At 42.0% G+C, this 14,056-nt stretch overlaps 1 protein-coding gene and 1 pseudogene across 2 annotated transcripts in view; one reads left to right on the forward strand and one right to left on the reverse strand.

Moving 5' to 3' along the window:
* HHIP (hedgehog interacting protein) overlaps positions 1-1,712 on the reverse strand; it is a 97,097-nt gene extending 95,385 nt beyond the window's left edge. Inside the window, exon 1 of the mRNA XM_025921773.2 lies at positions 840-1,712. Within this exon, the coding sequence (XP_025777558.1) occupies positions 840-1,118 (279 nt within the window). The 5' untranslated portion in view covers positions 1,119-1,712. The remainder of the gene's footprint in view (positions 1-839) is intronic.
* Positions 1,046-4,613, forward strand: LOC147581728 (uncharacterized; annotated as a pseudogene). The gene is made up of 2 exons (XR_015250193.1): positions 1,046-2,056; positions 4,009-4,613. The product of XR_015250193.1 is annotated as an uncharacterized LOC147581728 (transcript).
* Positions 4,614-14,056: the final 9,443 nt, after the last annotated feature.

Raw genomic sequence — 14,056 nt, forward strand, 5'->3', positions numbered from 1 at the left:
GCTGCGTCCCATGACAAGAAAGATGTTGGAAACTCAAAAAAATAAGTTTGCCTTCACACTCAATCGACACTATCTCATATTCGTTTAAACTCAAGAACACAAGGGAAGTGTAAATGCCATTAGTCCTAAAACAAGTTTCTAGAGAAGATCTTCCTGGGCAACTAACTGCCATTTGAAAGCCTGAATTTACAATGTTTCAAAACATTACAAACTGGGGCGGAGAACGGTCTCGGTTTTAGGTGACAAATACGCCCCAGCAAAATCTCTGGCCAGCTTTTCGGGTTCTCAACTGGAGTACCAGGAGTTCCTTTTCGCAGCTTAACTATTGTAATGCAAGACAACCCCCTCTGACGGGGCTGGGGATCATAAACCAACCATGCTTCAACATCCTTTACGATTCAATCCTCTCCCTCACCGAGCACGTGGAGAAAACTGCACAAATCTTGTTACCCTAGAAAAATAAACCGGAAACCACAGCCACCTTAATTTACAGTTTCACCGCAGCCAATGCCCGATTCGACCCAAAACACACTGTTAATCGCGAATCTTTTAAAATATTTACCCAGCCCAGAATGCGGGTACCACAGGAGCTTCTCTTTTCTGACACAGGCAGTTGTGCACAGCATCCCGACCACGGACTCGTGGGGGCGGGAGAGCTATCTGCGCACCCCAGAAGAACGCACCACCGAATCACGCTAGCACTTCAGACAAAGTTATCAGACAGAACTCTCCAAACAAGTTTTCTCCCTTCTCACGGCCACTAGCAGTCCTGGAGCCCCAGGGAGCCCCCACCTAGCCAGCATGTCACTCTCGCATCTGTGAGGCGGGTGCGTGCTTACCTTGTTATCCAGGCGCCCCAACCCTGGGCTGTCACTCCGCAGACAGCAGGACAGCCGAGGGTAGAAGCCACCGCACAGCATCTCTCCCCCACTCAGCAGCTCCAGCTGGGACATCATCCGCCTATCTCTCCTTTTCAGGCGCTTCGGGGGGTTCCCATTCAGGCACCTTCTCCTCCGCGCTCCGCTCCCTTCGATTCTTTCCCCAAACTTAGCATCTCCTTCAAAGAAGCCCAGAGCCACGGCCAGGAGCAGCAGCTTAAAGGAGAGCATCTTCAGCATCGTCTGCCCCGAGCTGCAGGGGCTCGGCGCGGGAGGCTGGGGGGGGAACGCCACTGCCCACCAGGGGCACTAGGGCGCAGCTCCAGGAGGAGGCTGCGGGGGACACTCGAGAGGCAGAGAGTGGTGCCGGGGGCGGAAATATGTAGAGCGATGCAACTTTGCGAAAAATGAAAGACAAGGCGATGGGTCCAGTGCCTTAGGGGAGTCCGAGGACCGAGACAGGGTTGTGCAGATGACACCGTTTGCAGTTGTGCCAGGGTCAGTTGGGTTAGGGGCTTCCTGCTGCGGCTGGGAAGTGGGAGGAGGAGAAAGAGTTGGAAGAGGAGGAGGAAGAAGAGGAGGAGAAGACGGCCACAGAGGTTCACTTGTCCGTGTAACGGGAGTTGTTTAGGTGAGACAGTAGCAGGAACAGAAAAGGCGGCGGCGGCGGCGGCGGGGCAGACGCAGGCAGGGCCAGCGCTGGGCTCTAGATGATGCTGAGGTCTCCTCTGCCGGCGGCTGCAGCTTCTCACACAGCCTCTCATGTTTCGCTCCCTCTTTTCTTCTTCTTTTTAACTAGCGCGCGGGGAGGTGCTGCCACCGCGCGCCCCTTGACGTCACCGCTCCTCGCGCGCCCCCGCCCGGGCCGAGGTGGGGGTGGAGGGGAGGGGGCGGCCCCGGCGCGAGCGCGTCCCCCGGGCCCGACGGCCTCGCGGCTGCGGCGGGGAGGGGCCACAGGCCGCGGCGGCGGACGGAGGGGGAGGGCCTGGCGGAGCCCTCGGAGCCAGCCTCGAAGGCGCGGGACGGAGCGCGCCCGCCTCGCCAGGGCGCCCGGCTGGGGGCGTCCCTGGCCCCGGCCCGCGGGCGCGCGGAGATGGCCCGCTGGTTCCCCTCTCTTCCCCAGAGCCCCTCCGCACTACCCCTGGCTAAAGGCGGCCCGGCCGAGGCTCCGAGAGCAAGTGAGTAAAAAAGGGGCGCCTTCTAGCCCCCCCCCCCCCCAAACTAGGCCGGGGAGTGGGGACGGAATGAACCGAGTGGGCTGGAGTTGGCGGGAGGGAGCTTTTCGTCCCTTTCCCTCTCCTGGCCGCACGGCCTCCCCCTGCTCGCCGGTGACTTGCAACGCGAAGCTCAAGTCGATAAAGATCTTCCTTGGGGTCTGATTTAGAGGCCGGGGTACAACCCAGATCCTGCGAGCCGCCGAGTAGGTTAAGGCGGTCCGAAGACTGTTCGAGAAGAAGTATCCATCCTTGCTTAAGGTGCCGCGCCCTGCTGAGGTGACACAAGCGCGTCTGCATGCATGCGGTGGGGTGTCGGGGCCCCCAGTCCTGCGGGCAGGGCCCGGACGCCCCTTCCGGGGTCCGACCTGTGCCCTGGAACCCAGGTGGACCCCGCCCGCACCTTCCCGGAACGCCGGAGCGCACCCCCCCTCAGGTGGAGGACAGAGGAAGTTGGCCGCAGAATCAGCGTTCATTTTAAATGAAAAAAAAAAAAAAAAAAAAAAAAAAAAAAATCCTGGGGAGATTTCCCGGGTGGTGTAAATACAGAGGCTACCGAAGCATTAGTTCTGGAGGAAGAATTCGTAGCAGGTTTGCGGGAGTCCCGAAGCGGGATGCCCTATGAACCCGATGTACCTAGATAATAACCTTTCCCCCAGCTAGTCGAAGTCTGTGTACAAGTGTTTCGAAAAAGATCTGTACCTTATCAAGAGTGGTGACCTGACGCTTACGCGATGCCCGCAATTTGGCGTGAGGGTGAGCCGATGCAGGGTTGCACACAAAATGTGCCTTGTGCCCATTGGAGTAAGAGGGAGGCAGACTTTCTGGTAGATGGGATTTTGAAGAAGAGATAAAGCAGTTTTCCCATTTGGGCAATGGAAGAATGTTCCCCATATTTGGATTTGCTTCACTTCTAGTACATAAGCTTCGCCAAACTAACGTGAAAGTCGACGATGGTGGAAGTGGACAGGGGATTAAGCTAATTGCTGTTAAAGTGACCTCAGTGGCCAGATAGGGCTTCTGCCCCTTTCAGTTTCTGGACCTGGATTTACTAGTGGAGGTAGGTTTTTCTCCCCGGAGAGGTGACCACTTCAAATACCTGAAAAAAATCTGCTGCGATATTTGGTCCGGTACTGAGCTCAGTGTAGGTCTGGGATGGTATCCTTAACATTTCTCCCAGGGCCTGTTGTATGTACATGAGTTCTTTCTATGTGTGATCCCAAATGCTACTTCTGATCCCACAGACTGCTTTATCTGACATGCTTCCTACATCAAGGACTTTTAATATAAAATAAATCATAGAACTATAAGGACTTAAGACTTTAAACTCTCATTTAATAAACAGGAGAAAACAGACATTCCATCAAGATTAAATCATCATCTCACAATCTCATCTAACTAGGTAGCTTAAAAAAACAGGATTTAGGGACCCAATCTAGGTTGGTTTCCACTATCCAATCCTTTACTCCCAAATAACCAGTTTTATGTTCTATTTCCAAAACAAAACAAAACAAAAACCTTTTAAAATTATATTTCAGTGGCTTGAGCTCCGACTCCAAGTGATGAATTCATCTTAGTAGTTTTGGAACAGGCCTTCCTTATGGTTTGTACTTCAAGACTAAGGACACTTAAAAGGTAAATTAATTTTGGTAAAAAAAAATTATGTGGCTGTTATAATCTGTGACCCTATGTTTTAAGAAATAGTTTATAAAAGATTACTGAAATGAGACACACATTTTCTTTCTTGTTACATGGGAGCTAGAATTGATCCCATGTATTGTTAGTCATGACGAGTCAATAAATCGGGTCACTGATGATATAACTCAGCTTATTTATTCTCAGTGTCACTGGTATAGTCACTAAGCAGTTTTGTACAAATGAAGTCACTTCTGATACTTTTTTTTTTTCTTCCGCAGAGGGAAGTTGCATAGTTCACCTGTAGCCAACTTGACAGCATAATTTTTAGGAGTCAAGAATCGACATTGGGTTATTTCTTAAGATTGAGCCTTGAAAGTCCACTTGGATGTGACGCAGCTCTGTGCACACTTGCACATGAAAATGATCTTCCATCAAGGAGCTCTCCCTCTTCAGCTAAATCAACAGCAGTCGTTCGAAGAAGAAGGGACCCCCTATCTGACCAAACTCAGCCAGACTAATCAAATAAGTCTTTGTGAGCAAGGAGTAAAGCTGCACTAGGGTGGCCCTATCACACCTTTCTTGAGCAGCTCCCTCTAAGATTGCCACCTACATGCAGGTCATACCCTGTACGAAGGATGGATGGAAGATTCTTGTGAACAGATTAGGTTTATTGTAAAAGATGAAATATTTGACCAAAATTGAAGTTAATTTCATGGATAAAGTTCAAAATATTACTGTGGATATGAATTATGTTTGTATGTATTTATATATGTATATATATATATATATATATAGTTATGTGGTTACATGGTTCTATGTATCAGAAATTAGCACAACTTAAACTTAGTAAATGTTGAAAATAAAACTATTTTGGATATTGGAATCAGTTTTACGTATGGATTTCTAGCCTTTGCAGAAACATATGCACTATTACATTTCAACAAGTATATACTGAGTACCAGCCACTGGGCTGTGCAATATACGTGCAGTAATGACCCTGTTTCTAAGTAGTTTATTATCTAGCAAGGAGGATAAATGATAAGGTCATAAATTAACCCACAATTATAAATTGTGGTAAGGGGTGTGAGAGACATGCTATGATGGAGAATAACAAGGCACACTTAGTTCAGACTGAGTCACTGAAAAGTCTCTCTGTGAAAATGACATTTCAGTTGAGACTTGTGAGGTGAGTTGGAAAGAGTTTATTTAAAGTTTAGAAACTACCATTTAAAGTTTAAAAACATTTGAAGTTTAGAAACATGTGAATTCAGAATAGAATAGGAGACATTTAAGCAGAGGCACAGAATGAAGAGGTAACTAAGAAAGGAGAGAGGTTAAATTTATAGTGTAGTTTATAAACTCTAGGAAACTAATGAAGTTATATTCATGTATGTGTCATTTCCTTTTGCAGGTACCTAATCCTCATTTGTCTTTGTCTCTTTCTTTAAATCCTGGATTTTTATTCAACATCGAGAGATTATTGTAGTTTGAATGACTCTTCAGCCTGTTGCATCTTATCTAACCAGCACTTACGTGTTATGTTTTCTTTGTTATCATTTGTGCATTGGTGATAACTGTTGAGAGTTTTTTTCTTCATGGGAGTTAAATATCCATGAGACTTTGAGCTCTATGAGGGTAGGAACTGCATTTCCTTCTTGTTGGGCCATCCCAGGGAGGAGTCTCATCGTACAGTGTCATGCATTTCATACTCTTTAATCATCCTACTCATACAATGTCATACACCTGTCTCATATAGTGGCCAGTTTCTTCAGAAATTCTGCTGGCTGACCAGTCTTATTCAACTTAATACTTTTTTTTTTATTTTACTTATTTTGAGAAAGAGAGAAAGCATGCAGTAGAGGGGCCAAGAGAAGAAGAGAGAGAATCCCAAGTAGCCTCTGCACTGTCAGCGCAGAGCCCGATGGAGGGCTTGATCTCGCAAACAGTGAGATCATGACCTGAGCCAAGATCAAGAGTTGGACACTTAACCATCAGAGCCACCCAGGTGCGCCTCAAATTAATACTTTTAAAGGTTGGAAAATGGAGAAAATATTTGCATTATAAAAAATCTGAATTGTTAAACAAAAGGGAACATGCAACTTAAAGTGCACTATCATTAAAGACTTTCAAGAGATGCTATTATAAAGTACAGTTCCACAGAGGAAGGGCAGCCAACAAAGCCAAAGAATAATCACGCATCTTTTAAAAATTAAAGATTAGTTACAGGTCAAGCACACTGACACAAGAGTAGGTCTGCTGATGAGTATTTTTCTATAGTTACTCAGTCGTCCTTTCAAAAGTTGGCACTTGCTGTGTGCCAGACTCTGCTCTGGGCACTGGGGACACAGCAGCGAACAATGATTCTCTCATGGATCTTGCAGTCTACTAGGGAAGGCAGTAGATAACATGGATATGACATTCGCCAGAAGGGGATGCTTGCTACAGAGGAAGGGGGTTACGGGGAAAGAGAAGGCAGGGGTTGAGAGAAATAATTTTGTACACATTGTTAAGAAAGATGTCTCCAGAGGTATGGGCAGAGACTTGAAGTAGGGAGCCACATGCATGCAGATATCCACAAGCATAGGGAACAGCAAGTCAAAGGCCATGAAGCAAGCATGCTTAGTACGTCTAAGGATTTGTAAAGACATCAGTGTGGCTGTGACCAAGGAAATGATGAGAAAAGCAGGCCGAGAAGTAGCCAGGGGCAGGGCACAGATTGCATAGGATTTTATAAGCTAGGTTTCCAACTTTGGCTTTTACTCTGAATGAATGATGAACTCAGGGTTCTTACCAGAAGTGAAGAAACTGTGCTAGCTATTTCCTATATCCACAGTGTGAATTAAGTATAAGGCATGTGTTAAATGGGTGTCAGGAAACTGAAAAAACAAAAGGAACACCAAAGTAAAACAGTAACTGCAGGGAGCTGCTCCCATCCTTACGGACTGAGGAACAAAGGAAGAATGGGGGTTAACGGAACCCAGAAGCTGACTGAGCCCTGATGGCCTCACGGAGACAGGGCTGCAGCCCAGCACTTGCAGGTACTCCCCAGGGTGGTGGAATGAAATAGATTATGGCAGTGCTGGAAGGAAGCTAGAGACTGGAACCACCTGCCACTGATAGGGTATATTTGTTTCTAAGATGGCCATAACGAAGTACCACAAACTAGGTAGTTTAAAACAATAGAGAGGTTATTCCCTCACAGTTCTAGAGAATGCATGTCTGAAATCAAAGCACCAGCAGGCTTGGTTCCTTCTGAGGGATATGAGAGAATCTGTTCTGTGCCTTTCTCCTAATTCTGGTAGGCTCAGGGGTTCTTTTCCTTGGTTTGTAAATTGACTTCCCTTTATATCTTCATATCATATCCCTATGTCCACATCTGTCTATGTGTCCATATTTCCTCTTTGTGTATAAAGACACCAGTCCTTGGGTTAAAGTCCACCTCCTCTTAACTTGATCATCTACAAAGACTTGATTTTCTTTTTTTTTTTTTTTTTTTTTTTTTTTTTTTAATTTTTTTTTTTTTCAACGTTTATTTTTATTTTTGGGAGAGAGAGAGACAGAGCATGAACGGGGGAGGGGCAGAGAGAGAGGGAGACACAGAATCGGAAACAGGCTCCAGGCTCTGAGCCATCAGCCCAGAGCCCGACGCGGGGCTCGAACTCACGGACCGCGAGATCGTGACCTGGCTGAAGCCGGACGCTTAACCGACTGCGCCACCCAGGCGCCCCAAGACTTGATTTTCAAATAAGTTCACATTCATAGGTACTAGGGGTTAGGACTATAATATCATTGTGGGGCAGAGACACAATTTAATCCATAACACAAGATAAGGGGTTGATGCCAGAGTGATGCAGGCAGGAAAAGCAAGGTAAGAGGAAGAACAAGTCCCTTCTGTCATCCTTTTGCCTTCCATCCTCTTTGGCAGTTGAATATCCATGTGTAATGTCTGACTCCCCCCAAACTTGACTACTAATAGCCCATTGTTGATTGGAAGCCTTACCGATAACATATTCAATTAGCAGGGGTGCCTGGGTGGCTCAGTTGGTTGAGCATCTGGCTCTTGATTTTGGCTCAGGTCATGATCTTATGGTAGTGAGACTGAGACCCCATGTCAGACTCTGCACTGAGCATGGAGCCTACTTGAGATTCTCTCTCCCTCTGCCTCTCTCCCCCACTTCCTTGATCCCTCTCTAAAATAATAAGACAAAAAACATTCAATTAGCACATATTTTGTATGTTATATGTATTATATGCTGTATTCTTATGATAAATTGAGCTAGGAAAAGAAAATGTTACTAAGAAAATAAGAGAAAATACAGTACTATATTATATTTATTGAAAAAAAATCCACATATAAGTGAACCTGCACAATATCAACCCAGGTTGTTCAAGGGCCAACTGTATTGCCTTGTTAGCCTTTTATTCTATAGAATCTGTAGTAATGTCACCTCTCTCATTTCTGATATTGATTGTGTCTTCTGTTTTGCTTCTTGATCAATATGAGTGAGAATTTATCAGTTTTGTTGCTTTTCTCAACAAGATTTTGGTTTCACTGATGTTTTTCTATTGTTTTTTTTTTTTTTAATTTATTTATTTTAAGAAAGAGAGAGAGGGAGAAAGAGAGAGAGGAAGTGGGGGAGGGGCAGAGAGAGAATCCCAGGCAGGCTCCGCACCATCAGGGCAGAGCCCAATGCAGAGCTCGAACTCACAGACCATGAAATGACCTGAGCCAAAGTCAGATGCTCACCCAACGGAGCCATCCAGGCGCCCCTATGTTGTTTTTGTTTTTTATTTAATTGATTTCCCCTTTGATCTTTATTGTTTACTCTCTTTTGTTTACTTTGGATTCCATTTGCTATGATTTTACTAGTTGCCTAAGATGGAACCTGAGGTCATTAATTTGAGAACTCTCTCTTTTTCTAATGTAGGCACTTAACACTATACATTTTCCCCTTCATACTGGTTTAGCCACATGCTACAAATTTTAAAATGCTGTATTTTCAGTTTCAATCAGTTCAAAATACTTTCTAATTTTCCCTTTGAGTTCCTTGACTTATAGGTTATTTAAAGTGTTTTAATTATTTTCCAAATACTTGGGTATACTTTTGAGGCCTTTCTGTTGATTCTAAATCAATTTCATTGTAGTCAAAGAGTATAAAGTGTATGAACAGATTCTTTTAAAACATTTTTGAGACTTTTTTATAAATAGAAAAATGGTCTATCTTGGTAAACCTTCTGTGTAAAATTGAAAAGAATGTACATATTTTGGGTGGAGTGTTCCCTAAATGTTGATCAGGTTGATTTGGCAGATAGTGTTGTTCAGTCTTCTGTTTCCTTACTAAATTTCTGTCTACTTGTCTTGTCAATTATTGAGAGACAGAGAAATATTGACATCTTTGACTATGGTGAGGATTTTTCTGTTTCTTCTTGCAGTTCTGTCAGTCTTTGTTTCATATATTTTCAAGCTCTGTTTCTTGAGTGTATAAACATTTAGGATGGCTATATCTTCCTATCGAATTATCTCTTTTGTCATTATGAAATGTCCTTCTTTATCATTGGGAATGATCTTTGCTCTAATATCTATTTTGTTATTAATACAAGCACTCTTTTTTTTCTTTTGAATAGTGTTAACAGATTTTTTCCATCCTATTATTTTTAATTTATTTCTGTCTTTATATTTAAAGTGCATTTATTGTAGGCAGCATATAGTTGAGTTTTGTTTATTTTTGCCAATATGACAACCTGTGAGTTGAAAAGAAAATTTTTTAAGTTTATTTATTTATTTTGAGAGAGAGAGAGAAAGCTCACATGTGAGTGTGAATGGGGGGAGGGGATGCTCCAAGTGATGTCAGCGCAAAGCCAGATACAGGGCTAAAAACGATGAATCATGAGCCTTGACCTGAGTCTAAATCAAGAGTCAGATGCTTAACCATCTGAGCCACCCAGGTGTCCCAACAACCTATGACTTGTAGTTGAGGTATTTAGACCCTTCATATTTGGTGTAAGTACTGATCCAGTTTGGTTTAAAATCCTTTTCCTTATTATTTGCTTTTTATTTGTTCTGTCTATTCTCTATTTGCTTTCTATTTTTTTTCTCCTTTTTTAGATTGAGTATTTTTATTTATTCCACTTTGTCTCTGTTATTGGCTTCTTAGCTATAACTTTTTCTTTTTTCTTTTGTGTTTACTCTAGTGTTTGGAGTATCTTTAGCTTATCATAGTGTATCTTCAGTTAATATTATACCCCTTTATGTATAATTTAAGAAACTTAACAGTAGGGGTGCCTGGGTGGCTCAGTTGGTTAAGGCTCTGACTCTTGAGTTAAGCTCAGGTCTTGATCTCATGATTAGTGAGTTTGAGCCCCACATTGGCCTCTGCGCTGACAGTGTGGGGCCTGCTTAGGATTCTCTCTCTCCTCTCTCTCCTCTCATTACTCTCTCTCTCTGCCCCTCCCTCACTTGTGCTCATGCACGTGATTTCTCTCTCTCTTTCTCTCAAAATAAGTAAGTAAATAAATAAATAACAGTATACATTTATTTCCCCTTCTCAGCCTGTATACATATGCTCTCTATATATTCTAAGCTTCAGTATATATTATTATTTTTCTTTATACAGATATCTATTTTTTAAGAGAAATTTGAAAAAAATAATAAAAGACTTCCATTTCCATGCACATGCCATTTCTGCTGCTCTTCATTCCTTAGTATAGATCCAGATTTTTATCTGATATGATTTTCCTTGTGCCTGAAAAACATGTGTTAATAGTTTTTATAATAAGGGTCTGACTGTGATGATTTTTTCATTTTAGGATGTCTGGAAGAGTCTTTTTCCTTGGTTTTTTGAGATATATTTTTCCTGGGTATAAAATTTTAGGTTGACAGTTTCATCCCCCACCACCAGTACTTTAAAGATGTTGCTCTGCTGTCTTAATTATATTTTTCCAACAAGAACTTGTTCTCATTCTTATTTTTATTTTTATTTTTTTATTTATTTGTATATTATGTGTCTTTTTTCTCTGGTTGCTTGTCACATTTTCCTTTTATCAGTGGATTTAAGCCATTTAAATCGAATATACCTTGGAGTGGTTTTCTTCATGGTTCTTGTGTTTGGGGTTTGTTGAGATTGTTGGATTTGTGGGTCTATAGATTTCATTAAATTTGGAAATATTTTTGTCTATTATGTCTTCAATATCTGCCCCTCAGATATTGGGGATTTTAGTTACATGTATATTAGGCCAGTTGTGTTCTATAGCTCATTGAAGCTCTCTTCATTTTATTTTGTAGTCTTTATTTTCTCTGTATTTTATTTTAGATAGTTTCGATATATTTAAGTTGAATAGTCTTTAATTCTTCAATGTCTAAACTGCTGTTTATCCCATCCCAGGTATATTTTATTTCAAGCATTGCATTTTTCATCTCAAAACGTTTAATTGGGGCCTTTTAAAAAAATCTTTCAAGTTTGTATTCTACCTGTTCCATCTTTCCTCTACCTTTCTTGAACCTATAGAATATAGTCACAATAACTGTTTTGATGTCCTTGTTTGGACAGTTCTATCATCTGTGCCAGTTCTGGGACTGTGTTTATTTATTGATTTTTCTCTCTATTATGGTTAATATTATCCTACTTCTTTGCATGCCTGGTAGTTTTTAATTTAATTCCAAACATTGTGATCTTTACCTTGTTAGAGGCTTAATATCCCTATAAATATTCTTGAGATTTGTCTGAAGTGCAGTTAAATGACTTGGTAAGAGTTTGATCTTTTTAAGCTTGCTATTAAACCTTGTTAGGTGAAACAAGAATTACTTTTAATCTAAGAGTAATTTTCTCCACTACTGAAGTGATACCATTGTACCTGCTCTTCCTCATTGTCCTTTCATTATGAGGTTTTCCTCTGTGGCTGTTTGGAACATGAACTATTCTTGGACCTGTCTGAGTTCTATGTATCTGTTCCTTTCAAGTAGTTCTTTCCCTTTCCTTGAGCAATTTCTCCATAGTCGTATGCTACTAAAAACTCAGCTGAAAACTTTAGGAGTATCTCTGTGGATCTCCACAGCTCTCTTTCTGTGTAGCTGTCTCCTCTCCAGCACTTGGCTTTTTGAACTCCACCTCTTGGCCTCTCTAGACTCCATGTATCTCTTCTGTCAACTCAAGGTTACTGCCTGGTTCTGTTTAGATTCCCTTCCCTGCACCGCAGCCTGGAAAATCTGTCTGGGCAGTGTGCTGGGACAGTCACGGGGCTCACCTTGCTTGTTTTCCCTCTCTTAGGGATCAACATTCTCTGCTTACTGAGATGATATACGATGCCTGAATATCTTGTCCAGTGTTTTAGTTTTCATGGTTATAACATTATAATATTAACTGCTTAGTTGTTTCAGGCGGCATGGTGAATCTGGTCGCTGTTACTCCATTTCAGCTAGGAGCAGATGTCATACAGCATTTTTTTTTTTTTTTTTGGTGGGAAAGTTTTTGATAACCAAATGAATTTCTTTAAGGATTTAGAAAATAACCAAGTACATGGGAGATTCATTTCAGTTTCTTATTTTTGCCAGTGTTCATGCCTTTCTGCCTCATTAGACCTATAGCATCATATAACCTACATCCTCTTGAAGTAGTTGTCAAGAGTTTGTTTCAGTCTTTTTTTCCATTTTTGCTCTTCGTTATAAGTAGTGATCCTAACTACATTTCCCCTTCTTATATGAAGTCCTTTTAACACTGTCTACCACCTTTTGTTTTCAGCCCATGCCAGGCCTTCGTCCCAGCTCTGCTATTACCCTGGGGAAGCTTGACTCTCAGAATGTTTTTCCCTCAACGCTCCAACAGCAACAGTTACTTATTTTGTTTATGCTAAACCATGTGTTAAATTTATTTAGAAAAGGCACACACAAAACCTTCTTCTCCTTTTTTTTTTTTTTTGCTTAGAGCTTAACACCTGGCTGTTGTGTATTCTGAATACAAGGATGGGGAAAGAGCAGCAGACTTTGAATGCATGCTTCTGTTTTCAGCCCTGTGTTGTACTCTGCTGCCCATCACACCTGGCATCTTGAGTCAATAATCTCCCCTAAATTCTGAAAGGCAGAATGGCTCCCTCCTTGGCTACAACCTCTTCATATCTATTCTCGGCTGTGTCTTTTCCTAGCCTGCTTCACCTCTCCTCTCAATTTCTACCTTCCAGAACTGTGTTAAAATAGTTCATCCATTGATAAACTCCCTCATGTCCTTTCTCCTGCTCTGTGTTTACTTCTTTTCTTTTAAACTGGTATATTCTTACTCTAATGGGAGCTGAGGGATGAGGGGAAATTAATCCATATGCTCAGTTTGTAATCTTGAACTGGCACTGATTGCTATTTAGTTACTAAAGCTAAGGATTATTTTGTTTCTGTAATTTACACTTAATTCTTTAATTCACACTACTGACCGATTCCTTTCCTGAAGCTGTGTTTTTCCTTATTTCAGCAAGTCCAGTCTCAGCCGATTTTCCTCTTATTGATCTGGATACTACTCCTCAGTCTTCACTTCCTTTCTACATCCCTTTACATGTTTTTATACCCTAGACTTACATTCTTGACTTTCTTCTCTGTTTAATATATGTAATGAATACTTTCATTTTGTTTTATTTTTTATTTTTTATTTATTTTTATTTTTTTTGAATTTTATTTTTTATTTTTTTTCAATATATGAAGTTTATTGTCAAATTGGTTTCTATACAACAGCCAGTGCTCATCCCAAAGGTGCCCTCCTCAATACCCATCACCCACCCTCTCCTCCCTCCCACCCCCCATCAACCCTCAGTTTGTTCTCGGTTTTTAAGAGTCTCTTATGCTTTGGCTCTCTTCCACTCTAACCTCTTTTTTTTTTCCTTCCCCTCCCCCATGGGTTTCTGTTAAGTTTCTCAGGATCCACATAAGAGTGAAACCGTATGGTATTTGTCTTTCTCTGTATGGCATATTTCAGTTTGCATAACACTCTCCAGTTCCATCCATGTTGCTACAAAGGGCCATACATTTCATTCTTTCTCATTGCCACGTAGTACTCCATTGTGTATATAAACCACAATTTCTTTATCCATTCATCAGTTGATGGACATTTAGGCTCTTTCCATAATTTGGCTATTGTTGAGAGTGCTGCTATAAACATTGGGGTACAAGTGCCCCTATGCATCAGTATTACTTGAATACTTTCATTTTGATATAGACCTGGTATTTCAAACTCAGCACACCCCAAACCAGACTTGTCAATTTCACTTCGAAATCTGCTTCTCACCTGTACCTCCTGCCCTGATGAACAACACTTCCATACCTCTAATCACCAAGCCAGAAGTTTAGAAGCC

This window comes from Puma concolor, chromosome B1, assembly GCF_028749965.1.
Source record: "Puma concolor isolate L17-30 chromosome B1, mPumCon1.1.hap2, whole genome shotgun sequence".
Lineage (NCBI taxonomy): Eukaryota > Metazoa > Chordata > Mammalia > Carnivora > Felidae > Puma > Puma concolor.